Source organism: Marmota marmota, unplaced genomic scaffold, assembly GCF_001458135.2.
Source record: "Marmota marmota marmota unplaced genomic scaffold, marMar, whole genome shotgun sequence".
In the NCBI taxonomy this organism is placed as follows: Eukaryota; Metazoa; Chordata; class Mammalia; order Rodentia; family Sciuridae; genus Marmota; species Marmota marmota.
This window is the reverse complement of record NW_026000037.1, coordinates 13,851,209-13,875,874: the sequence shown is the minus strand read 5'-3', so window position 1 is coordinate 13,875,874 and position 24,666 is coordinate 13,851,209. Positions and strand designations below refer to the sequence as shown.

Here is a 24,666-nt window from a genome sequence, read left to right as displayed (position 1 = left end):
TCCCTAAAAACTCCCTGGTTCTTCTTTTTATTTTTGACATCTCGGATGTTAAGGGGTTTGCCATTTTTCTACCTTCTTGATCCTCTCTTTTATCCTCTTTTTTTCTCTGAATATGAAATACATGTTTTAAATTATTAATGGCTTTTAAATAGAATCATCCTCCACCAATTTAGAGGTTTCAGAGCATCACAAGAGTAAGTTTTAACAGAACTGACTGCCATCATGCCCAGGCTCACAGCACAAAGATGAGTACAGATGCCCCAGCACCAGTGAGTTCTGTGGTCCCTGTTGTGTGTGTCCCAAACAGGGGATTGTACAAGAACCATTTTGGTTTACGCCAATCTCAGAAAATTTTGTTGCAGTTATACAGCAAATCTGGAAAACCCTAAATTCATGTGATTAGAAAATTACTCTTGTGGTCTATCAGAAATCTAACATTCAGGCTTTCTTGACCATGTAGAGAATCAAAGCTTACTCATTCCATTTTCACAGCAGTTATCACTTTGAGCCAAAATGAAGCTCTGAAAACAAGAGTCATTTCTGATATTCTGTCCTAGAGCTGCACAGCATATTGACGAGGTGCATGATAGTCTTCATTATTTGAAAATTTATTTATGGTGTGGTGACTATTAGGTGCATAGAAAAATATAGTTGGCTTAAAATGTGTCACACTGTAAAAACTGGCCTTCTGATATGTGATCATTTATATAAAATGAAATATGTATTTGTCAACCAGTAAGGATCTTAGGGATCTTGTACCTATGATTAACGTAGGCATAAAATAGAGACCAACCATTCTATGACAGGATGTATCAGGTATGTGGAGCCAAGCACTGGAAGATCTGGGCTCACAGTCCAGCCCTTTCCTCCACTACTTCTGTGACCTTGTTTGTATCCTTCACCACCTTAGTTTCCTTGTTTGAAAAATGGGGATGTTGCCTCCTATTCTGGTGGCTTGTTGTGAATTTTGTTTGTTATTTGTTTCTACTATACACACACACACACACACACACATGCATGATGATAAAATAAAATGCAATTGCCAGTAGATTTGTAGATTTTATAAATATAAGCCACCAACCATCACTATTGGGAAGGTCTATCTGTTAAAGTGCTTCTAAGCAGATGTTCCAGACACTTTTGTTTACCAAATAAAACATTTATCCATGTGTGACATAGACCAGTTATAGGTGCCAATTTAAAATATGCCTGTATGACAAGACCATTCAGGACCCTTTTTGAGGCACTGGGGATCAAACCCAGGTCCTCACCCATGCTAGGCAAGGGGGAGTGCCAGGGAGTCACCCCCCACCCCAGTATTCCAGAACTTTTTGATTGAGGACCTGTTTGCAACCAAACAGAAATATCAGACCCCCACATTTACTGTGTTAATTGGAAAGAACATTATAATGACAATAGCTCTTAAGGATTAAGTAACTTCTCAGGGAATTTGCTTTTTGTTAATCATAACAAACACTTGAGAAATAGTGGAATTCACACGTGTGTCATTTTTATTCAGCACAAGGCAGGGCCTTTGTTGCATTTAGGGTTGGTGGATGCTCAATAACACAGAAGCTTTGAAATATCAGTGGCCTGCCGCTTCCTTCCTCTAATTCCTCTTATTATCCTGTGCCATTTGCCTTAATCTTGGGTTACTAACCACGCTTATCTGTCCTCTCATCTAAAGCCTTCAGAAAGATTCTCTGGCATGGCCTAATAGCTTTTATCAGCTCACCCAGTGGCTCTTACGCTTTGATGCTCCAAACCCAGGAGTTAACCACGTGGCACGGAGCCCTTCTGAGCGCTCCAGTCTCTCTCCTCCATAAATGACTGCTGTTTTGTGCCAAGGCAGCCACAAGAATGTGCCACCCCTTCCCTCTCCAATTGAGATAGAACCCAAGGACAGAGGCTGTGGCTGTTTAGCCACCCCCTTTCCAATGTCTATGGTTTCATATTTTCTAATTAGAGAGAATCACTAGTTATGTCGTACACTGCCACAAGATTAGACAGCTGCTCTCCCTGGTCTCATATTTTAAGCTCTTGTGATTTCTCCCTTCACCCCCCACACCTATCTCGTATATGTGGCTGATAGTAAAATTGTTAATAATCTATTTTGGCTTATTTGACAAGCATGCTTACTTTTCTTCCTTTCATATAAAAACTTGTCTAGGGAAATTTATTAAGTGAACTTGTTTCCTTTTAAATAATAAATAATGACTTATTTGCTAAGCAGTGAAACTATTTGAAATATTTCACTTTTACATTACAGTTCATGTGATACAGAAAAATGGTAAAAATCATACAACATGTTTTTTTTTTCCTCCTTTAGAGTACATCAAACTGTACAGTCAGTGAATTCATGAAAAGTACAGTCTTGATAAAATCTTTTAATAAACTTCATATTAAATAGCTATGATTTCCCTGAAAATTAAGAAACTTTAGGGACAATCACATGAGAAACAACAAATGCACGGTAGTGGTTAAAATGCTCTGATTTCAAGGTAAGGTAAACACACAGATGAATTCTGTGTTTCCACTTACCTGTTATGTATTCTTGAATAGTTATTTAAACTCTCAAAGACTCCATTTCCTCATATATAAGGTGGTGCTGATGCTCTTGACTCACAGGATTTTCCCAGGATGCAATGGGGCCAATATGTAAAATGTTGGGCACAGGTCTGTCTAATGGCTGCAACTGCTGCCACTATTTTTGTTAAAAACAAACTGAGAAAAAAGGAAAGCCTACCTAGAAGGAATTTCTAGGATGCCTTCTGCTATGATCAATTTAGAAAATTACCTTCACGGAGATCATAGCATCTAGGCAGAGAGGCAGGAAGACTGACTTGGATGAGCTGGGATGGGAGGCTCCATTCTATGCTGGGCATGGTGGGGTGGGGGGATACAGTACAAAACTTCAGACTTATTTCTTTCTGTCATTTTGCAGCATCATATGATGCAAGAGTACTACCTGTCCTGGACAGGTTAGGCTACTTGTCTGTTCTTAACAACATCAACTCCTTTTTTAAAAAAAAAATAATAATAATGGAAACTTTACATACCTTGATGGAATGCTTGCAAGGAATAGAGAATTAGTTTCTCTACTGCTCTCATTCCTGTCTCTCTCCTACATAGAAAGCATTTACTCCCCATTTGGGACTATGATAAAAGCTAAATGGATTCAAGTTTAAAATAATACAGTGAGGGATTAAAAGGCTGTGTACATACCTTCCTATTCTCCTTCCTGCCCTTTTGCATTTTCATACAGCCTTTCTTTCAAAGAAACAGAATTCATCTTTAATTTGCTTTTATGTCATTCACCTCCTTGTATTTCATTGGCTTGGTGATTTTCTTGCTTAAATGTAGCATTTATCAATCACAACTAACAAAGCATGTTGTGGTGTTAACAGAAAATTCCACAGGACCCTCGGTGCACTGGGGAATGGAAACATCTGCTACTCGAAAGTTAGGATGCCAGGATTTGGAGGTCAATGTGTTTCCCCATCAAGGCTTAAGGCTTTGGGGATCAGGGGAAGTGTCAGACTCCAAACAGCATAATGAATGGTAGCTGCTGACTGGCTAGGTTTGCCTGTTCTCAACAGGGGATATTGCTATTCGACATAATGAGCTGAGACTTAGTGTGCTAAACACACCCAGCTTGGATAGTGAGGCCGGCTGTGCTATTCTTCCTCCTGGTTCTGAACTGCATTTTCATCTTGGAAGAAATTATATTGAGGTCTTCATTAGTGGCACCCAGCAAGGTGAAGACTCTATGAGGGCTGATAAGCACTACGGCTAAAAAAATGATCAGCTTTGTGTGAGGAGTTGAAGGTTCAAGTTGCCTGAACTGGAAAGAGTCTGAAGAGGCGATTATGTTAAGCAAGTAATGTGTATCGGTAACATGGAATGAAATTATTAGGGTCAGTAACTTCCTGGCTTTCCCAGTGCATTAAATGAAGACATAATATTGCATTTGTGCTGGGTATTTCTTGATGCCATACAGTGTCAGCACTGTCCACTCATCCGTACTTCACAGCATGTCACCTCTAATTTCATGGGATTATCTGCACTGTGGCTTTATTAGATACTCATGATCTTGAGCTTCCTTTGAACTCACAGCAGGGCAGTGCAAAGTCATTATCATGAACACTTCTATGCTTCTTGTGTTACATACAAAATTATTATTGCCATCATTTAGAAAGGTAGATACATCCCACTCTCCTGTTTCCAAAAGTCTGCACTTATTTGTTAACAGGAGAAGCCACTGAAAGGGAAACTGCTCCATGTGAAATGTGTTTTTGAGGATGTTTTAGAAAGGCTATCAGTGCATCTGTATTAGAAAGGTATATAGCACAGTGGTCCTCAAGGTGTGTTCCCCAGGTCAGTGGCATTGGACTCTTCCAGCAACTTGCAAAAATGCTAATCCTATCCAATTAGAAACGGTGGGGTGGGGGGCCTCAGGTTTAACAAGCCTTCCAGGTGATTCTGGTGCATGCTCAAGTTCAAGAAACACGGCTGTCACCTTTATGAAGTGAAAGAACAAAACAGATCCACAGGTTCCAGGGGCATAGCAGTAGATGAGACAGAAATCTGCCCCCATGGACCTTATTAAATTACAAAGGAATATGTGGTACTTGATCCTGATGAAATGTTTATAATACCCCAACAGAGCTTGTAATTATCACAGCTACCATTATATTCTTTATCTGAACTAGTCTGTTGCCTTCTTTGGTGGTAGAGATGACTAACAATAGATAACTGATGAGTGATTCCTTTGTGCATTTCAGAACCATCCCCCTTGCTATATGTATATCCATGGTCATCGTCACTGTTGGCTACGTGCTAACCAATGTGGCCTACTTTACCACCATTAGCGCTGATGAACTGTTGCTTTCCAATGCAGTGGCAGTGGTAAGTCCAAGTTGAAAAAAAATGACAATTCGAATTTAGGTTAATGAGTTGATGCAATTTTATAGTAGTTCCCTGCTGGAGGAAGTGTTTTGAAATTCGGTAATCTTTTCTCGACCTGAATGATAATGAATATTTTAAAAATTTAGAGCATATCTTAGCATATTCCATTTAACTGATACGGCTACAATCCTATATGATTTCTTTTTTATATTTAATTTCTTATAAAACATTTCCACGTATGCCTGCTTGAAAACCTGTCAGGGCTTTTTGAGTGGAAGGTATGATTCTTCCAATGATCCTTTAAGAATAAGTGGAGAGTTACTGAATCTAAATGAATGCTTTTTATTTTTGGTATGCAAATTGCATTCATTCTGTACTCTTTCCTGTTTGTGAACTTCCCAAATGCTGATTTAAAATCCTTTCCCCAAAGTATCACTTAAGAATGTTCAGGTGGACCATGCATATGCATATTTGTTTGTTGTGGTCTATCCTTTGAATACTAGTCTTGGGATATTAATAAATTTGGGAAATATGAGGTGATTAAAAGTTAAACAGATGTTGTTGCTATAGTACTCTTCCGAATATTAAAGATGCTAATGTGCATTCTAACTCCCTAAGAAGTGGATACACATAATTTTACGTTTTCTGAAATTTATTTGACACCAGGACCAGATTTTGGCCCCGAAGATCATGTTATAGCACTTTTATTCTGTGACACATACTTTAATTTTGCATAACAATTTAGCTTGTAAGAGAGCATCCACTCATGACCTCCTAACAATGAAGGTTGAAAAATTAACTTTCCATCCCTGAATGTCAGTTCCTTTAAAAATAGTCAGTATTACCTCATATCAGCAACATCCACAGGGAATAAATTATCTCATTTTGTGTGAACCTATGTGTGAGTTCACTGTGTGCAAAAGACTTTTTCCACTGCTGCACCTATCAGACAAACAAATATACAAAGCTTATTGATCTTGGGTCAGTCATCTCCTCCTTCCAGACCAAGGGCAGCACTTATTTGGGGGACATAATGTGGCCCCTTAATTACATAGCGCTGGCCGCATCAAGGACAACTAAAGAAAACAACATCTTTTTTTTGGGGGGGTGGGGTGGGGGGGATGCATCTTTCATGAAAATTTGCAGTGCTTCATACAAAGAAACTTGAGAATTTTATCTTGTATACTTTCTGTGGCTTGTCAGACTTGTATTTTTGTTCTCAACTTTTTAGAGGAAACCACAGAAGGAAGTGGCAGATACCTACCCGAAGGGGAGGAAGTGGCTCCATAAACAGGTTCAGCTACTATGAATTTTCTAGGAAAAAGATTGTTCAGACTGGCTCATATACTTAAAGTAAATGGCCAAGCCATTGATTGTTTTACTTATCCCCTAGCCATGGGATTTGTATGTAAAACAGACATCCATAAAATTTCTCAATGTGTATCTGCCCTTCACTGTAAAAAAGTGGCTTTCCAGTCTAGAGAGAAGGAACTGTGCAAAAGGATTTCTGTCCCTCAAAGTAGAGAGCTTCTGAATTGAGCTTTTTCCACTTATCAGCGTCAGAGCTGATATACATCATGGTTGATAAAGAGTCAGTCAATGGATCACTGCTCTTGGAAGGTAGAGAGAAGGTACTTGTTTGGACCTTTGCTCCTGGTTTTGCAACATGCGACACCAGGGGACCTGCTTCTGATCATTGTCTACGGGCTGAGTCTGACCCTCACCAAAAAAGAAGGATTATAAAACACACACGTATCGCTAGGCTAATAGAAAGTCATAGAGCAAGTTTGGCCTAAATTGTTTCATTTTATTCCACTTTCTGAAAAAGCATTAATTTGCCTCCGTTCTCTCTTTTCACCAGACCTTTTCTGAGCGGCTCCTGGGAAATTTCTCATTAGCAGTTCCCATCTTCGTTGCCCTCTCCTGCTTCGGCTCTATGAATGGGGGTGTGTTTGCTGTCTCCAGGTGAGCGAGTTCACATATTTCCAGAAACACATGTCTGCTTTTGAGATTGGATGTGATAAGGATAACTTTGAAAAGAAAAGCAACCCTGCCTCCAAACCAGTTGTTTTTAAAGGGACAGGCAAGTTTGCAGTTGGTGCCATCTGCACAGCACGTTTTATTCTGCCCATTAGAGGGCGCTGGTTGACCACGCAAGCCTGCTCTGAAGACGGACATGTGGCATTTTTTATAGTCTGTCTGCAGAGCCTAACAACTGCATTTTATTTCTGGTGATAAAATCTTGTGCCAGGAATAAAAGTAAAGTAAGAGACACCAGAAATATCACCAGCCCACCATTGTATCCCTTTCGTTTTGTTTGAAGTGAAATCCCCTTTTGTTTCCTTGTGATAAGATTAAAACCCGATCAGGTAAAAATTGGATGGTATATGTGCACGTGTGCACGCGCTGGAGAGTGTGTTGGGTTGGAATCTGGAACTACATTCACCTTCCATTGTTTACCTGTAGGGAGAGCTGTGCCAAGTCAGGCACTGCTAGGTTTCTCCTCTAAAAACAATATACCATGTTGGCAGATTTGGTCAAAATTGAATGCAGATTTCCTAGGATGTTCTCATTCTTATCTGTAAAGTGAAACTTAAGTAACTGGTCAAGGAGTGTCAACCCCTTGTGTAGGAGAAAGATAGACGTTTTCTCTGGGATTTCTGGATTTTCCATTTGAACTGATCAATTGTACAGTCAAACTCACCTGCATTTTTCTCCCATCAGGTTATTCTATGTTGCATCTCGAGAGGGTCACCTTCCAGAAATCCTCTCCATGATTCATGTCCGCAAGCACACTCCTCTGCCAGCTGTTATTGTTTTGGTAATGCATATTAACACATATATCTAGCTAGAACGTCGAAAAACAGGTTAGCGGAGAGGAATTCAAACAGACTTTAGCTAGTGCTAAATTGGCTCTATTGTGTATCAGGCAGAGTCTGGAAGGCAAGAGATTTTCCAAACCTCTTTACTCAGTGTTTCCTATGTGTATTTGATGCATTAGCATTACCCACATGGCTTGTATTTCACCTCTGTAGAAATTTGTACGGTCTAAGGAAAACAATTAGTCTGTCTCCTCTCATTGACAGAGAACCTCAAAGAAAGGGATATAAAGTTTCAAACACTTACTAAAAGGACGGCTAAAAACCACTGTCCAAAAATAAACAGATGTCTCATCATGGTATGAAATGTACACAAAATTATTCAAAGCATTGATGAAACCCTGTTGTGCAATGATTCTCTGATTAAAAGTGAGAAATTTGAGAGCAATCCTGCAAAAAAGAAGAGCCCCCAAACTTAAATTTAAGATGTAGAATTCTCTATGCAGAGAAAAGTGTTTGTGAAATGTGTGATACAAAAGACTGTAAAAGGTGTAAAAGTCCTCAAACACCCATTGGCAATGTTATAGTCGTTTTTACCTATGATTTTTGTAACATTTTTCTCAACTGGAATCTGCTGTCAGGAGTACCATAGAATGCATTGAACATTTTTTCCCCCATGCATTTAATTTGTTTCAGAATGTTTCCTTGAAATTTCTCTTTAAAGTACGCACACTCTCTGTGCGCAGTCTGGAAGTTAATGTCACTTGTGGGAACGGAATGTATTATTCTGTGAAGAGGGCTTTGGGTTTAAGCCTCTGCTATCAGTCATGTTGTCCTTGGCGGGTGCAGCCACAGAGACTTGCTATGCTGTTCTGTGCGCTCCATTCTTTCCCGCGGTCTTGAGGGTCACACATGGCAAGCACACGGGGACAGTAAACGTGGAGGAAGAAAAGGTCAACATTTTGCATTCAGGAGACAGCAGATCCACCTAGCAGCGGCTGTGTTTCAGAGAGGATTCGCAGAAAGCTTTTCTTTGAATTTTCCAATGGGGCGCAAATTTCATATTTATTATTGGCTATTTGCTAATCATCTCAATTTCTTAGTTTTTAAATTTTGAATGACATCATAGCCTGTCTCCTACTCTTTGAAAACACATCCATTTCTCTCAAATGTAAAGGGAACAAAGATCAAAACAAAGCTCTGTATAAAATTCCACTTGAATTAGGGGCAGTGATAATGGCACTCTCTTCTTAATGTTCCTGGTATAAAGGGGATGATAAGAGTAGAATATAGAAAAGAGGTTCTTTTGATCATGATGATAGTTTATCAGTATAGATAATGATTTGCCAAAGATGATGATGATGATAATAATAATAATAATAATATGCAGTTTGTTATCATTTATGTTCTCATTTAATTCACCAAGCTTGGCTTTTCTCCTTTGTCCCCCCAGCACCCTTTGACAATGATAATGCTCTTCTCTGGAGACCTCTACAGTCTTTTGAATTTCCTCAGTTTTGCCAGGTGGCTTTTTATCGGGCTGGTAGTTGCGGGACTGATTTATCTTCGATACAAACGCCCAGATATGCACCGTCCTTTCAAGGTAACCTCAGCAATCTTGATGGGTTTACATAAATCTTTCTCCTAATACCTAGTCCTCCCTTTGCCATCACTAGATGATGGGGAGGTTGGGCGGGGGCAGTGTCCTGTGGAATAAAATGTTTAACTCTTGCAGGGAGCACCTTCAGAATGGATTTATTTTATATGGGAAAAAAAAGTAATTTGTCAATTTTTTTCTATGTGACGTTCTGAACTTTGTACGTCTTGGTTTTGAAAAGAGAGAACATTCCTGGATTTTTGTTAAGTTGATTTTTCATGAATGGGTCCGGTGACCTGATGTGTTCAAAACTTCTGTCTTCATGCTAGTTAGTTGTAGATAGCTTTGCTGCGAAGGCGTGGGGCTTATAACCTTATCAACGAAAACTCTCAGGAGGCAGCTTCATACACTAGGCATTTTTAGCATTTATATGTCATAACGTGTTACGTTGCCCAGAATAAAAAGGAAAAGAAACATAAAATACACAGAGAAAGAGAAGATCTGTGCATTTATCATCACCCAGTAGAACGACTGATTGCTTTTTAGGAAGGCGGAAGAATAGGCTTGTCATTTCCATCCTTGAGCCTTCATGAGTTGATCCAACCTCACTATTTGCTTTTAAGAAGTAGCACAGATAATGTTGTCAGTCATGGTGTCAGAGTTTGCTTCTAATTATATTCACGGCCTAACGCTGGCAGCATCTTTATTAGCGGTTGAATAGGAGTCGGCCTGTTTTATTCCCATTCGTTCTTGTTGTGCATCTCAACAGAAAATCAATATGCACTGAAAGGCTTTAACATGGAACTAGCTGCCAGCCCTCTCGATGCCACATTAGAGTGGATTCTGATTATACTCATCAAAGAACCAATCTTTTAAAATCAAAACGTAAGTCATAATGGTGCTTAATTCATGAAATAATTCAAATAGGTCATCTCTAGTGAAACACCCTTTTTTGTTCTTAGATTTTTGTCTCATCTAAGGGTTTAAGAACCCTTTCATTTGGGTTTCAGGGGGTCTGTGTAGCACATTCGCTGCACTGCATGAAAGATTTTGCTACCCAGTAGGCTGGTGCGGGACCCCTGGTCACATGATGGAAGCGGATCACGTGACAGACCTGTGCATTCTGACCCTGCCTCCTGACTCTTGCTCCACGTCTGAAGTGACCTTTTCTGTGCTGTGTTCCAGGTGCCGCTCTTCATCCCGGCCCTCTTCTCCTTCACGTGCCTCTTCATGGTTGCGCTTTCCCTCTATTCGGACCCATTCAGTACTGGAATCGGCTTCCTCATCACTCTGACTGGGGTGCCTGCGTATTACCTCTTTATCATATGGGATAAGAAACCCAGGTGGTTTAGAAGAATGTCAGGTAAGAGACCCTGTTGTAGGAAACCCACGTAGGTTATGCAGACAACCATGCACATCTTAAAAATATATAAAAAAATAAGTGACAGGATTGCTAGTTGGACTGAGTTAATGTACTTTAATTGGGACCGAGAGAAAAGAAAGCAGGAAGGACATTTAGGGCACAGCCATTGCATCCTTTCAGGGTATTTAGTTTGGGCCGCTCTTATCATTTCTTAGAAGACTGGCTTTTTCAGATAAAATTTTATCATCAGTTCTGTAAACGACCTAATTGCTCTTTTGAATCCCTTAATAACCTCTTTATTTTTCTTCTGGGTTGAATGCAGCTTAGTATTTCTATATCATAACATATAACTCGACCAGTGACATGAGGGTTGCTGGGGAGTTAGTCAGAAGCCTGGGAGTGCATTCAGTATCGTGATCATGGCACTACCTTGGTGGGAATGTGAGTCACGGAGGATCATAATGACAGCAAAAACAAAGGGCAGAATAACAGTTACATTTATTCTGTGGTTGCCATGAGTCTGCACATGTATGACATTTAATCCAACACCCGTCTTATGAGGTGGGAAAAATGATCATCCCCATTTTATAGATGTGATTTACAGACAGCATGGGAGAATTCACACCACTCATTCCAAGTCAGACATATATGAAGGAGGAGAGCTGGGATTCAAACCCAGGGAGTTCTGGACTTTAGAAAAATCATCCGGGGTGCTGCGAGGATGCATTAGAAAGAGCTGAAGCTAAAGATAGAGAAATCACGGTTGGTGGTTTCTGCAGTAATAATGATGAGAATCAAGGAGAGTTTGAATCACAGGCTGTATCAGCTGGGGAGACAGGGAAGGATATTATGGAGGAAAACCCAGGAGAACCTGGTGACCTGCTACGGTTGGGGTGAAGAAAATATAGTAGAGCAGAGGGGAGATAGGTGCCTAAGAGCTCAGTGCTCTGTGGCAAGCTCCTGTGGCAGGAGCTCTGAACAGCTTTTCCCCTACTTGAACATCTCCATCAGTCCCCATACAAGTCCTCATAACCTGGATGGTGTTATTCTCTCCCTGACCAGGAAACCAGGGCTCAGGGAGATGGAAAGTTTATTTTAAGGGTACAGATTTTACGTACAGAGCTAGGATTTGAATCCACATCTGCTAGACTTCCAGGTTCCATACTCTTGTTCTTTATAAATTAGATACCTGGTAGAAGAGAAAGATGGCATCTGGGAGGTATAAAATACAGACAGAGGGGCACTTATATCCTTGGTGGTGAATTTAGTGAATTTAGAGTACATCATCCCCTATATTTTGTAGTTCTTTGTTTTAACTTACTAAGTTTATCATAATCAATTTTTTAAAATCCCACTTAAAAGTACAGGGAGATTTCCATTAAAATTGTTAATTGATAATGTGTCCACTAGAAAACAAAACAGAAAGAAAAAAAAACCCTTAATGTCTATGTTGAATTTCCATTGTGTTCAACAAACTCATTTAGAAGCCAGTCATTAGGAGCAGAGTTTTACTACAACTTTTGATTAGTTTCAAGTTGGTATCTTTAGACCCTATACCACTATTTCTACTTGTATTTTAGCTTCTAGATGGCAACACTGTTCCTAAAGAGGTGTTACAATGCAAGTTCATTTTTTAAAGTCTAACTCATGTACATTGTTTTTGGGGGCAGGGGTGGGGGCACGGGTACCAGGGTTTGAACTCAGGGCCTTTGGCCGCTGAGTCACATCCCCAGCCCCATTTTGTATTTTATTTAGAGACAGGGTCTCACTGAGTTGCTTAGCGTCTTGCTTTTGCTGAGGCTGGCTTTGAACTCAAAATCCTCTTGTCTCAGCTTCCTGAGCTGCTGGGATTATAGGCATTCACCACTGCACCGGGCAGGTACACCACTTTCTTTACCCCATATTTAATCTTTGTTTTTTATTAAGTCATTCTCCTTCTCTGTAGAAGAATTTTAGTTAGGCTTTTCTCTGTTGTAGACACTAACTATAGAACCTATTTAGAAGGGGAAAACATCTTGTTAAACACTATTCACCATTGGGATCATTTGACTAGTTAGTAACATGTAGGACAGATTGGTGCCCATCACTGTGAGCTCTGTGTCTACAAGACAGTTAAAATGCCTGATCTCCACAGAGAGCCAGGAACCTTTAGGAAGAACGACCCCCGGCCCTGGAGTGGAGCTACAATGAGAAAGAGCTCATGAAAGCAAATTCCTTGTCTTGTCCCACTTAGTGGGGCGTTGAATCCCTCCTTTTTTTTTGATTAGTTTCAAATTGGTATTTGGTATCTAATTCTAACAGCTCTTTCCTCTTGCTAACTAACATGTGTGTCCTGTACTATTTCTTTATCAGTTCACACCAAAAAACAATTTTTATGTTTCATTCTTTGCTGTCTTTCCCTGTTCATGCAGTTTGGAGGGTTTTCCCCCCTCCTATTTTTCTGTCTCTAATGATGTTTTGAACATCTCCAAGGCCGCTGAATTCAGTGTTAGCCATTTGTGAAACTAGCAGCAATAGAGTAGTCCCAGAATGGGTATTTGGTTTTCAAAAATGCCATTAAAGTCTTACCAGGGAGCGTGGCCATTCTGCCTTTAAATCGTGATCATGGTAACTCTTTATCTTTATAGCTGCCTCGAAAGAGAGTAGCAAAAAGCAACAATCCTCTGTAATTTTGTTTGATTTTTCTCATAGGCAGAATTCTTGTAGTAAAAATAAAGAAAATTCATAATATTTATTGCTGCAACCGCAAGTATTTTCTTAGCCTTTGGCCAAAACAAAATACATAGAGACATACTAGAGTCCTAAACTGCCAGCCGATCCTTGCCCCCAAAGTGGACTTTTTCTTAGAAATGCCGCTTGAACTTGGAGGCCAATAGAGCCTTTGTTTAGACCAGTTTGTTTAGTGCTTTTGTTTTGGCAAAATTCTTCAGCTTTTTTGCTATCTTTTTTTAGTCCTAATATACATGAGACCATTAGCCTGCGAGAATGAAAGTCTATCAAAGCACATCTTTCCTGGACTCTTCCCCTGAAAATGAGAGGTAACTAAACAACCTTCAGAAAACAGTGAAAAGCTGCTTGGTACTGACAGCTGGGGAATATTCAGAACCCCAGAACCTGAGATTTTCAGAGATCTTATGAATTTCTCTGGCCACAGGATGCCAGTATTGAACCACTTTTTGTATGATAACATTTCCAGGGTGAGAAGAAAACACGCTCTTAAGGGGATAGAGACAGAAAGCTTTTCTCCTGCCATCTGTAACAGAGTGCTTAATTCTCCTGGTTGGTTGTTTACATTATTTACTTATTTATAGATATCTGAGCCTCTCACACAAGGGAAAAGGGGCAGATACCCCACTAACATATGCAAAAGCACAGAGGTAGCAAGACCCAGAGAATGAGGCCAGGGCCTGCAGGAGCTGTTTTACTTGGCTACCTGTATCTATCAGCCAAACCCTGTCACAGGAGAGAGCAAATGGGGTGAATGGAAGCTGGTCCCTCTTGCTCAGGGAGAGATATGGAGGGTAGCATTACATAATCAAAATCTTTGATTATAAAAAATCATTCTGGGCAACACTAGATTACAGAAGGACTGTAATCCATCTTTGTGGACTGTGATTTTGTGACTCTGGAATCCTAAAAGCATATGCTGCCCATGGTGTGTTAAGACAGCTTCTTTTATAACACCCCTGAAGCTGGTTAATGCATGTGCAGACTTTTCAGGTGGACTGCAGCCTAACATTTTCAATTGATGAAGATTGCCTACATTTCTTAGATCTTCATCAGAGAGACAAAATGAGATCATGAATGTGAAAAAGGTTTGGAAGCCCCCCCTTTTTTTTAATGCTATTATTGTTAACATAACTTCCAGGGCAGGTTGGCTTTGCATTACTTTACAAACTTACCCACCTTTGGCGATAGCTCCCATGCTGGTGCCAGGTAGGGTTGATTTTGCAAGGTCAGTTGTTACAGTTTATTTATAACACCTGAACCGGAAAGGTAAAGCTAGAAATACTATAGTTGCTATTAGACCTTTTCCATTGCAATTACTGAAAACTCAGGATGCAAGTAGTAACGTGGGTTGATTCACCTAAAGCCACCAACCTCATTTGAGCGTGGATGTAGACATGGCTGTAGGAAGCCATGTGTTCCCACCTTCCTGGGGAAGTTTCTCAAGAGGCTTACTTGGCTCCCTTGAACACCCTTGTCTGGCCCCACTGCTGTAAGTCACCTAGAAGAGCAAAGTTGGTGGCCATCTTCAGTCAAGGCCAAGATCAATCATCTGCTGAATGATGAAAATTATTCTAATCTTGAGATCCCAAGAAGAGATCATAGAGACTCTTATATTTGTTGTTTTTGTTTTTGATTAGATAGCTCTAGTCCCCTGTCTGCCTACAAAAGTCAAATCTCCCTCACTATTGCTGCATATTTACTTTCCCCACAAAAGTCTATTTTGATAGGATAATTGTACCATTTCTCTTTTCTGTAAATATGGGGTTTAATTGTTCTGGAGTGTTCCCTTATGCTCTCAACTGAAGAGTGGGCTGTGACAAAATATATTCTGAGAAACTTTGGCATAGAGTTTAATATTTGCCAGCACTGTGCCAAACTCTTTGTAGTTAATGTAGACTACATTTCAGTGTGCTGAGGAACACAACATTGGGGAACATGCTTACTAAACAAAGGATGAAAAAAATGCCATTTGTAGTGTTAATTATTGCTTGCATGGGTTCTTATAGCTGACGAGTCATAAATGAAGAGAAAGACTGTGTTTCTGAGTGTGTCTGGATGAGAGATGATCTGGGTCTGAAACCATCAAGAGGATAAACTCTAGCCTGGTCCAGGATTAGTAGAAACTTGAAGAGGTTCCATAGGGATCAATGATAAAGAGGCAAACAAGAATGTCCCTGAAGCCAGAGTCACAGAGTTCTAGGACTGTCGAGATGAAATGACCTTAGAAATCTTCTATCCCAGAGGCTCTTACATTGTAGTGTCTACAGAATTACTAATGAGCCCCTCCTTCAGTTTCCAATTCAATCGGTGTACAATTGAGCTCCAAAAAATGTATTTCGTTTTCCTTGGTGATGCTCATGCTGCTGGTCCAGGGACCACACCTTGAGAATCATTGACTTAGTCCAAGTCTCTCCCTAGGCTTATGAGATAAATGAGGCCCTGGGAGATAAGGTGATTTGTTCAGTAATACATACAAGTTAGAGAATGGAAATTGTATTCTGATTCTTCTGGCTGTGATCTCATAGGTACAGAAAAAACAAACCAATTTTAAACTGAATAATGTAGTATATTCTTGAACATTCATTTGTATCTTGGTCCTGTTGTCTCAAAATATTTGCAGTTGCCTGGTTCATGAATAAAAGTCCTTATTTGAATACAAAATATTAATGTATTCTTGCTGAGAAGCCATCATGGGGAGTTACAGAAGTGACAAGTAAATTAATTGAGCATGATAGGATTCTAATGAAGTAAGTAATTCTTGAAAGTACTGTATGAAATAGGTGGTTGTGTGTTTTCAGTATTCATCCCCAAATAATTCATGTTTTGCTCTTTTTATGCATTTCTGATTTTTATGCATTTTTAATTTTTCTTTTTCATTTATTTGCAGATAGAATAACCAGAACATTACAGATAATACTGGAAGTTGTACCAGAAGAAGATTGTCGCAAATTATGAACTAATGCAGTGAAATCCTGACACTCTTCCCAAGGGAGAGATGCAATATGGATCTCTAATTCATTTCCTGAAAATCTGGAGTATTGCAACTTTGGTGATGGACTAAAGGAATCATTTGTTTTTATTCATAGCTCATGTATTAAAACTGATTTCTGAGAAATTTAGTTAAAACTCTATGTAGTTGTAGAAAACTAATATGCAAATTGCATCATGAGTTCACATAATTCTTGAGTCTCTGAAAGCTAGCTACTTGTAGGGATTAGGGAAAAAGACTAAAGGAATAGACAATTAATATAGTGGTCATTCTCTATAACGTATGTATCATGACTGAGAACTTTTACATTGATGACTGAGATGTTTTCTGTACATAGGGGTTTTGTAAACATGGTTTTACATACTGTAGATGACTATACTGTGAAGACGTTTTCTATTGTTCTGAGTAAAAAGAATATATGTTATTGTTGTGGCAAAGAGGACAGAAATTGTATATTGGCATTGCATTGCTTCCCTTAGATATCAACTTGGATATCACTCATCCTTTCTTGGATTATATACCCAGAGCACTTGAACAAAAGATGAGGGGGAATGTACAAATTTTCTTGAACATATTAAAGAACAGCTTCTAAGAGCTGTTGTTTCTGAGGCAAATCCAAGAATTGTGTTTGAATAAAAACCCTTGAGAATTTATTATGTTAGATATCTTTTCACTCATTGTGAGGAAGGTCCACAGTTAATGTGCCATTCGGTTTTCATGTCAGTTCATTTGATCAAGATGTTGTGTCCATTTTGGTAACAAATTAAGAGTAGACTCCTGTTTTTCTAATAATTTACCCATTGATTAACATATCTAAATATATACATTCTTAAGTCTTCAAATTAGAATATCAGCATGAGAGAAATCACCAATAAAGAAAATATTCAAAACATTAGGTCCATCTCTGTAATTGCATCTCGATGCAATGTTAGTAATTTTGAAAATTTTTTTTAGTTCATGGCTATTTTAACATGGTGATGAATTTTAATAGTTTGTGCATTTCCTGTATGTATTTTATCCTTTATTAAACTATTTCTGTGGGTAGAACTGTCCAGATCAATTAGGAAAAGGATTGTATTTACATAAAAATATAGGAAGAAATGTCACTGCTAAATAAGATTCACAACTGATGTTTCTAAAAAAATTTCACTTCTGGATCTAGGATTTGTCAGTAGTTTCCTTACCTTAATCATTCTATCTGCAAATGAGATAACTGATAATAAGTTTATTGAAAGAAGGAGAAACTGCATGAGTGTGTGTCTTCATACAGGTGGTGTTATGTCAGAATTAGAAAATATTGTGGAATTTTCAAATGAGAGTAATGTAATTATGAAAAATTTAAGCTATTATTTATACATATCTAAGATTAAATGGTCAGTCATGGCCAGAGTATGTTTCATCCCTTAATTTTTGTCTGTTTGAAAATAAGAAATTTTCAAAGAATTATACTGATTAAAATCATTAAGACCAGACAGATTTCATAGATAATTATTCAAAGTAGAAATGATGATTTAAAATGTGGAGTAATTCCAATTCATTAATTTTAATTTTTACTCTTATCACATTTAATATATACCCAAGATTGATGTTTATTTTAGCTAAACCTAGTATTTAGGTTACTAAGAAAATTCCTATCAGTTTCTTTCATTTATTCTTTGCATAGGGTTTTCAAATTTTGATTTGTAGTCCCTTTTTCCAATATAAATTGTTCATTTGCCCACATCTCTGCCAACTATATATTATTACAGTAAAAAATTCTTTTATATACTAATTTTTACACTGTCTAGACCCATAAGATCTAAATAGCAGATTCTTCTTGAGATTTTTCTAGCCCAGTAAAAAATATAGCTACATCTCTTGGAGAGTTTTAGGTAGGATTTGGTTGTTCCTGAAGTTAATGTGCTTATCTCACCAGTAGCCGATTTGTCTCATGTTTTTATTTATTCGTTCATTTTGGTTCTGATATCTCTTTAAATATATCATTGTAGAGTCTAGTTAGTATATATATTCATAATTCTTTCCCTTACTTTCCACAATGTTTTGTCTATTGCCTAGTTTCTAAAGCCATTAGAGTACCAATTTTAACTAGACAAAAAGTCAGCCATTAATTTTTAAAAAAAGCGATGGCGATTAGGCCATATTTTACTTTATTTTTAGGAAATATCAGGAAAAACAGGGTTTCTTTAATCAAGGAATGAGCATTTATAATTTATATTCAACACAGCATCATGTAAAACAGATTCTAGTTCAAAAACTCTGCACACTTGTATGTGCATATTTTTATGCAAAGTAAAAGTGTTTCTCATATCTTTAGATTGATGTATATGTATATGCACGTACGTGTGTATGGGCTATGCATGTGTTATACTTGTGCATAGTCAAACATTTCTATAACACCATGAGTTTATTATTACAGAAAAGTGGCCAATACCCAATACAGTTTAAAATAACCAATGTGCTATTTTCAAATATTCTTTTTTTAGCACATAAATTCTCAAATATTTAATTATGATTTAAGAAGATATAGTTAAGACTTCCAAAGCTAAAACATAACTAAAATTAGGAATGATTTTCTTTTCATGATTAAGAATATTAGCAGTAAATATTTTTCTCATAGAGCTATTTTGACCCTATTATTTTAAAATGTTAGATTGATTTTTACTTTGATCAAATGAAGAAAACTAGACTATTACAGATCATGATGTGGTTGACCGGAAGTAGACTGTGTTCTTGTCTTTCTTTAGGAGATTACTGATCTATCCTAGAAAAGATGGCTGGCTCCATTTCAAAACATAAAACTAATGAGTGTGCATCCACTCCGTGCACTTACACTGATGCTCCTTCAGCCCTGCTGAAGTCAGATATTAGGTTACATTAGCAATGGAGGACACTTTCTCTTAACACTAAAATATGTACATTGAAACGCTTCCAGATTGTCTTATTTATCTGGTGGAATTGTTTCCCCAATTGCTGTTTGATACATCAACAGATGGTTAACAGGAGTATAATTATAATAACAGAATACTTCATGAACTGTGATGAGTCTTCAAGAAATTCATTATTTTATCTCAATTGGCAGATGAATGTAAGGTGATGAAAGATATCAGTTCTGACCTTTGTTAATGTTGGTCTCTTACAATTCAGGTATAAGTTAAGAAAAGATAGAGAATTGAAGGTCAGCGTATCAGGAAATGAAGAGTAGTTTCTGATTAGAGGTAACTATTTTGATGTTATGCAACATATTATGTAACATAATTGGAGAATATTAAAAATGAATTGCTATGCATAAACCAATATCCTGAGAAGCTAATGAAACATAAGTTGCAGCACTTTTCACATAGACAGGCCACTTCCAAGATCCTGGACCTAAGTTTGTATTAAGAATTTTGTATAAACTTTCTTAAAGAAGACCAGCAAAAGTACATTTGCTTCTAGCCCCACACAAAATCTGCATCTATTTCTGTGAGTAATGTAAAAGAATGTCCTTTATTTTCCCCATAGAAATAAGCATGGGACATTAATAGGATATATTTTTAAATATTCAACTTATACATTAATTGAAGTGTGTAGCTTTCTCATAAGATATGCACTATTTAAGGAAATAGCTTCACCTTTATCATATTTTATGTGTCAGTGGTAAATGAGAGAAAAACAGCAAATGTGGGTTTAATCATAGGTCTTTTTCTTCATTTGGAAAGGAATAGAGAAATTTGAGATTTGAATACAAATGACTCAAGAAATTTGAGTTTACTTGAATATAATCTTGCTTCATTTTTACTCTACATGATATGCAGTATTTTGGTGCTGATAATGTTTACAGAGATGCATTTTATTTTTCTAACCATTCCAAGTCAGGAATTAAATCATGGCATTATGTAGCTGGCAAGAAGCTCATTGTGCATATTAATTAGAGTAGATAATGAATTATTTCCATAGCTTCCATTTACATTATTTATATGTAAAGGAATTATTGCCTATATATGTATTTTAGCTTAATTTCCCCATAAACAGTATTTTAAAAATCTATTTTAATATCTGGAGTGTCTAAAAGTGTGACCTCTAAGTAGGCTGTAGTTTATTATTACTGTATTTAAAAAATGTAATCCAGCAGTCAGTTTTTGAAGATAATCCTTTCTCCCTTTTATTGCATTTTCAAATTAATTGGTATCTGAAAATAAGTGTTTTATCTATTTTTAGATCAAATACAGATTCACAAAAGGGTACATCTTGGTCTCAGAAAGTTCACCCATTTTCTTCATGTTGTGAGATATTGTCCTTCCTTACAAGCTCATAGCAACATTAACTTGACCTTTGAGAACCATTTCTCCGTCTTATTTGAATAAATTAATGATTCCTTTGTTGGTTTTTTTTTTTAACATTAAGCCCTCAAACTAGGAAGTGAGTCTTAATTTGCATTTACACAATTATCTAGATTTTCTTAGTGAATCTAGATAATTAGTGAATTTGCCACTTACATTGACTTTCCTGGGAGTATTTTCCCTTCTTCTTAGTTAACCACTGACTTAAAACAGTGAGGATGGTTCCAGTCTCCAAATAGCTCTCTGTTCCATGTGCGTATTTCAGCCTGTGTGGATCAAGGGTACATTTATAGCATCAATAACTGCCTATACAGTTTTATAGATAACGATTCTCTCCAGAAACTGGAGCATTAGGCATCTGAGAGCCATACAGATGGCTGCAGTGATTTGAAAGTGAGCATACTGTTTTTCCCCTCAACCTATACACTACTGAGTTTTTTTAAAGTATGATTTTCAAGTGAAATAATTTATTGGTTAGAAGACCTACTTGCTAAGTCCTGGTTACCTCTTGTTGAGGCCTCTAAAGGCCACACTGAAAGCCAGAGGGGAAATGAAAACAAAGACTAATGCGCAGTTATCTCCTTTGCAGTAATGACTCTATTTTGAGCACCTTTTGCAACAGGGAATTTTGCACAGCATCTTGTGGAAAAGTGTGTGAGGTCTTTGGATGTTGCAGCTGTATAATTGGGTAGTGAGTGGCTTTACTTTAACACGCATTGTGAAGTTAGACCACACATTCCTACTAATGAACCTGATTAGGGCATGTTCAAGTAGAGCCAGTCAGAGGACGATGCACTGTGGTTCTCTGTTCCTAGAATCCAGATGTCTTATTTCAAAGATTTCTGAATTAATTTTTTTTTCCATGGAACTTCTCCATTCTAAATTTCTACTTGCTGACTAATATAATATGAAAATATGATATTAAAGTAGAAAAATACTTTGGAGAAATAACTACATGGTTTCAAATGAATGTATGTTTATAATTTACTAGAAATGGTCTACATAAACAACTATGTATATTAATTATTGCAAACACTACCCCATAGCACTTTTTATTACTCTGAAAGCAAAAAAGCATTTTATATGTATATATATATGTGTGTGTGTGTGTGTATATATATACACACACACACACACACATACATGTATGCACACACACACATATAGTTATGGTTATTGCACAAGCTTACCAGAAACCTCCAACAATTTTAAACAATCTGATCTTCTCCTTAGAGAAATTTGTTATCTAGTAGTTTTTCCTTGTGATGTTATTACTGCTGCTATCAATCTGGAACTAAATTTTTTTTAGTGGATGGGTACCAGGGATCGTACTCAGGGGCACTCAACCACTGAGCCACATCCCCAGCCCTATTTTATATTTTATTTTGAGACTGGTCTCACTGAGTTGCTTAGCATCTCACCTTGCTGAGGCTGGCTCTGAACTCCAGATCTTCTTGCCTCAGTCTCCCAAGCCACTGGGATTAGCAGGCATGCGTTGCCACTCCTAGCTTGGAATTAAGCTTTTAATACTTATGTTTTAAAAACTGGGTTCTTCTTTTAAAAAAAGGTAACAATATCAGGTAACAATATCAGTATCAAAATATCAATATCAAAATCGGTAACAATATCAGGATGTACTTTGTTTTAGCAATGTGTTCAAAATGAACACAGACATTGGCGGCAAATCTGTCTCTGTGGGTGGATTGTAGCACAATAGTGAGGAGTCTTCAGTAGTACTTCTCAATATTTGGGAACTTTGCAAATGTCAGGATCAGATGTGTGTTCGCCCTGTGCAAAGCAGATGGATGGACACCTTGTTGTGTTTTACTGATGCTGACTGTTGGCTACCTGTGGTTTCATAAGCACATGCCAGAAAAGCCGAGACAAATGACCTCTTGCACTGAATGCTTGGTGAGCTTAATTGTCTTACTTTTCTGTCAAGAATTTGACTACATGTCAAAGAACTTGATTCTTACTTGTCATATTGTGGATTACAAGGTAGGGATGCACTGGTAGAGATGGTTTTTAGTTACTAATTCTAAATTTATTTCATGATGAGTCTTTCATGTCTTATTGTACGTATATCTGTATTTACTTAAATTGGGTTCTTTTGTAGAGGTATGTCTAAAAATTTGACCTAGTACACAGTAACTTTTTTCATTTATTACAGGGTAGAAAAATTCATATGTGTGCTGGTATGTCCATGCTAATGTATTATTAAGTCTTTAATGATTAGAATTATTATTAGGTATTGTATGTAAATGCATTTAAACACCATTTATATTTTATGGCAAGCATCAATGATTTGCATCAATTGAATCTACTCTTGAGGATTATGTTGGAAACCATCTCTTTTTTGCTGTGCTTAAGTTATAATTTACAGACCAGTAAATCCCTAAATCCCTAAATTGGATCTGGATTGCTTAGAATGCTTTCTTTTTCATTTTTTTTTTTTTTTTTTTTCATACTAGGCATTGTATCCAGGGTGACTTAACCACTGAGCCACATCCCCAGCCCATTTTTAAAATTTTTAAAACTTTTGAGATGGGGTTTCATATCAAGTTGCTGAGGTTGGCTTTGAACTTGTGATCCTCCTGCCTAGCTGGAATGCTTTTGTGTGACTTTGTATCAGTCCCAAATTGGGGGAGCATGATGGCCTAGTGATCTGAAGTACAGGATCAGAAAGATCCAAAATATTGAAGAATGATCTTCAATATTTTTAGTGGTCCTCATCTCTGGCTGAGTTACTTCACTCTGGCTTCTGATAATGGAAACTGGTAAAGGTGATGGTATATATTTTGTACAAATTTTTCACAATATCTTGTGTTCATTAATAAATTCTTAAAGAGCAAAATTGCTTTTCTGCATCTATAGTCCAACCATATTTGGAGGACTAAAATATTAAACTCTGAAAATATAAATGGTGCAAAGGGAGTTTGATTTATGGATTGCATTGTTTCTTTCTTAGGGTTCCTTGGCACTGATGCCTGTTCCAACATGTGATATGTGAAATAAAATAGATTTTTCTACTGCTAAATGACTTCCCTCTGGGGAAGGTTCTGGTGCAGCAATCACGCTGCCAGATGGTGTTTATGGGCTATTTGTGTAAGTGGTAAGACGCTATGAAGTAAGTGTGCTTTCATCTGATGGAAACTCTTGATGCATGTACTTTCATATGGAATAAATTTTAGTGCAATATGATGTCACTCAATTTGCATCGAATTTAATTTGTATTTATGTGTATGTATAGCTGTTACACTTCTAGCTGCTCCAAACTTTTATATCTGTTTTTGTACATATTTTTACTTGAAAATATTTTAAGTGAACATTTAATAAAATTTGATAGTTTAATAATAATTGTTGTGCTTCACTTTCTTTCTTTTTCTTCAATATTAGGGATTGAACCCAGGGCCTTGTGCATGATAGGCAAGTTCTGTTCCACTGAGCCACATCCCCAGCCAAGCTTGCTTTCTTATTTAATGGTGCATATTCCTTTTAATTGAAGGCCTTGGCCTTTAATGATTAGGATTATTTATCACTTATTCTGTGAATTTGTTGAAGCGTTTTTTATGGTAGTTGAGATTGAACCCAGGGCCTTGTGCATGCAAGGCAAGCACTCTATCCACTGATCTATATCCCCAGCCCTGGTGAAGCACCTTTCTTAACACCATATTTCTGTACTGAAAACTGAACGTGGTGGCAGATGCAGTCTCCTGTAAGCACTCTTCTTCCTCATGGCCACATGAGTTTGTCCTTGGGCTGTACCTGGGCTGGTTCAGAATCTTTTCATTTCTTGTCTGTAGCAAGGATTTGCTCTCTCCTCTTTCTCTAGCCTTCACATGTTTCCCTGCAATGATCTTCCTGAAACACAAATGAGGTAAAAGTTCTCAAGGGTTTCACGTTTATGTATTTATTTATTTTTAGAGGAAACTCTTAGTCCA

General features: G+C 37.6%; 1 protein-coding gene across 1 annotated transcript in view; it reads left to right on the top strand.

Annotated features, from left to right (window-relative positions):
- Positions 1 to 24,082, top strand: part of Slc7a11 (solute carrier family 7 member 11) — a 72,003-nt gene extending 47,921 nt beyond the window's left edge. Inside the window, exons 7-12 of the mRNA XM_015479040.2 lie at positions 4,785 to 4,908; positions 6,770 to 6,873; positions 7,633 to 7,729; positions 9,181 to 9,330; positions 10,510 to 10,687; positions 16,305 to 24,082. Coding sequence (XP_015334526.1) covers positions 4,785 to 4,908; positions 6,770 to 6,873; positions 7,633 to 7,729; positions 9,181 to 9,330; positions 10,510 to 10,687; positions 16,305 to 16,372 — 721 coding nt within the window. The 3' untranslated portion in view covers positions 16,373 to 24,082. The remainder of the gene's footprint in view (positions 1 to 4,784; positions 4,909 to 6,769; positions 6,874 to 7,632; positions 7,730 to 9,180; positions 9,331 to 10,509; positions 10,688 to 16,304) is intronic.
- Positions 24,083 to 24,666: the final 584 nt, after the last annotated feature.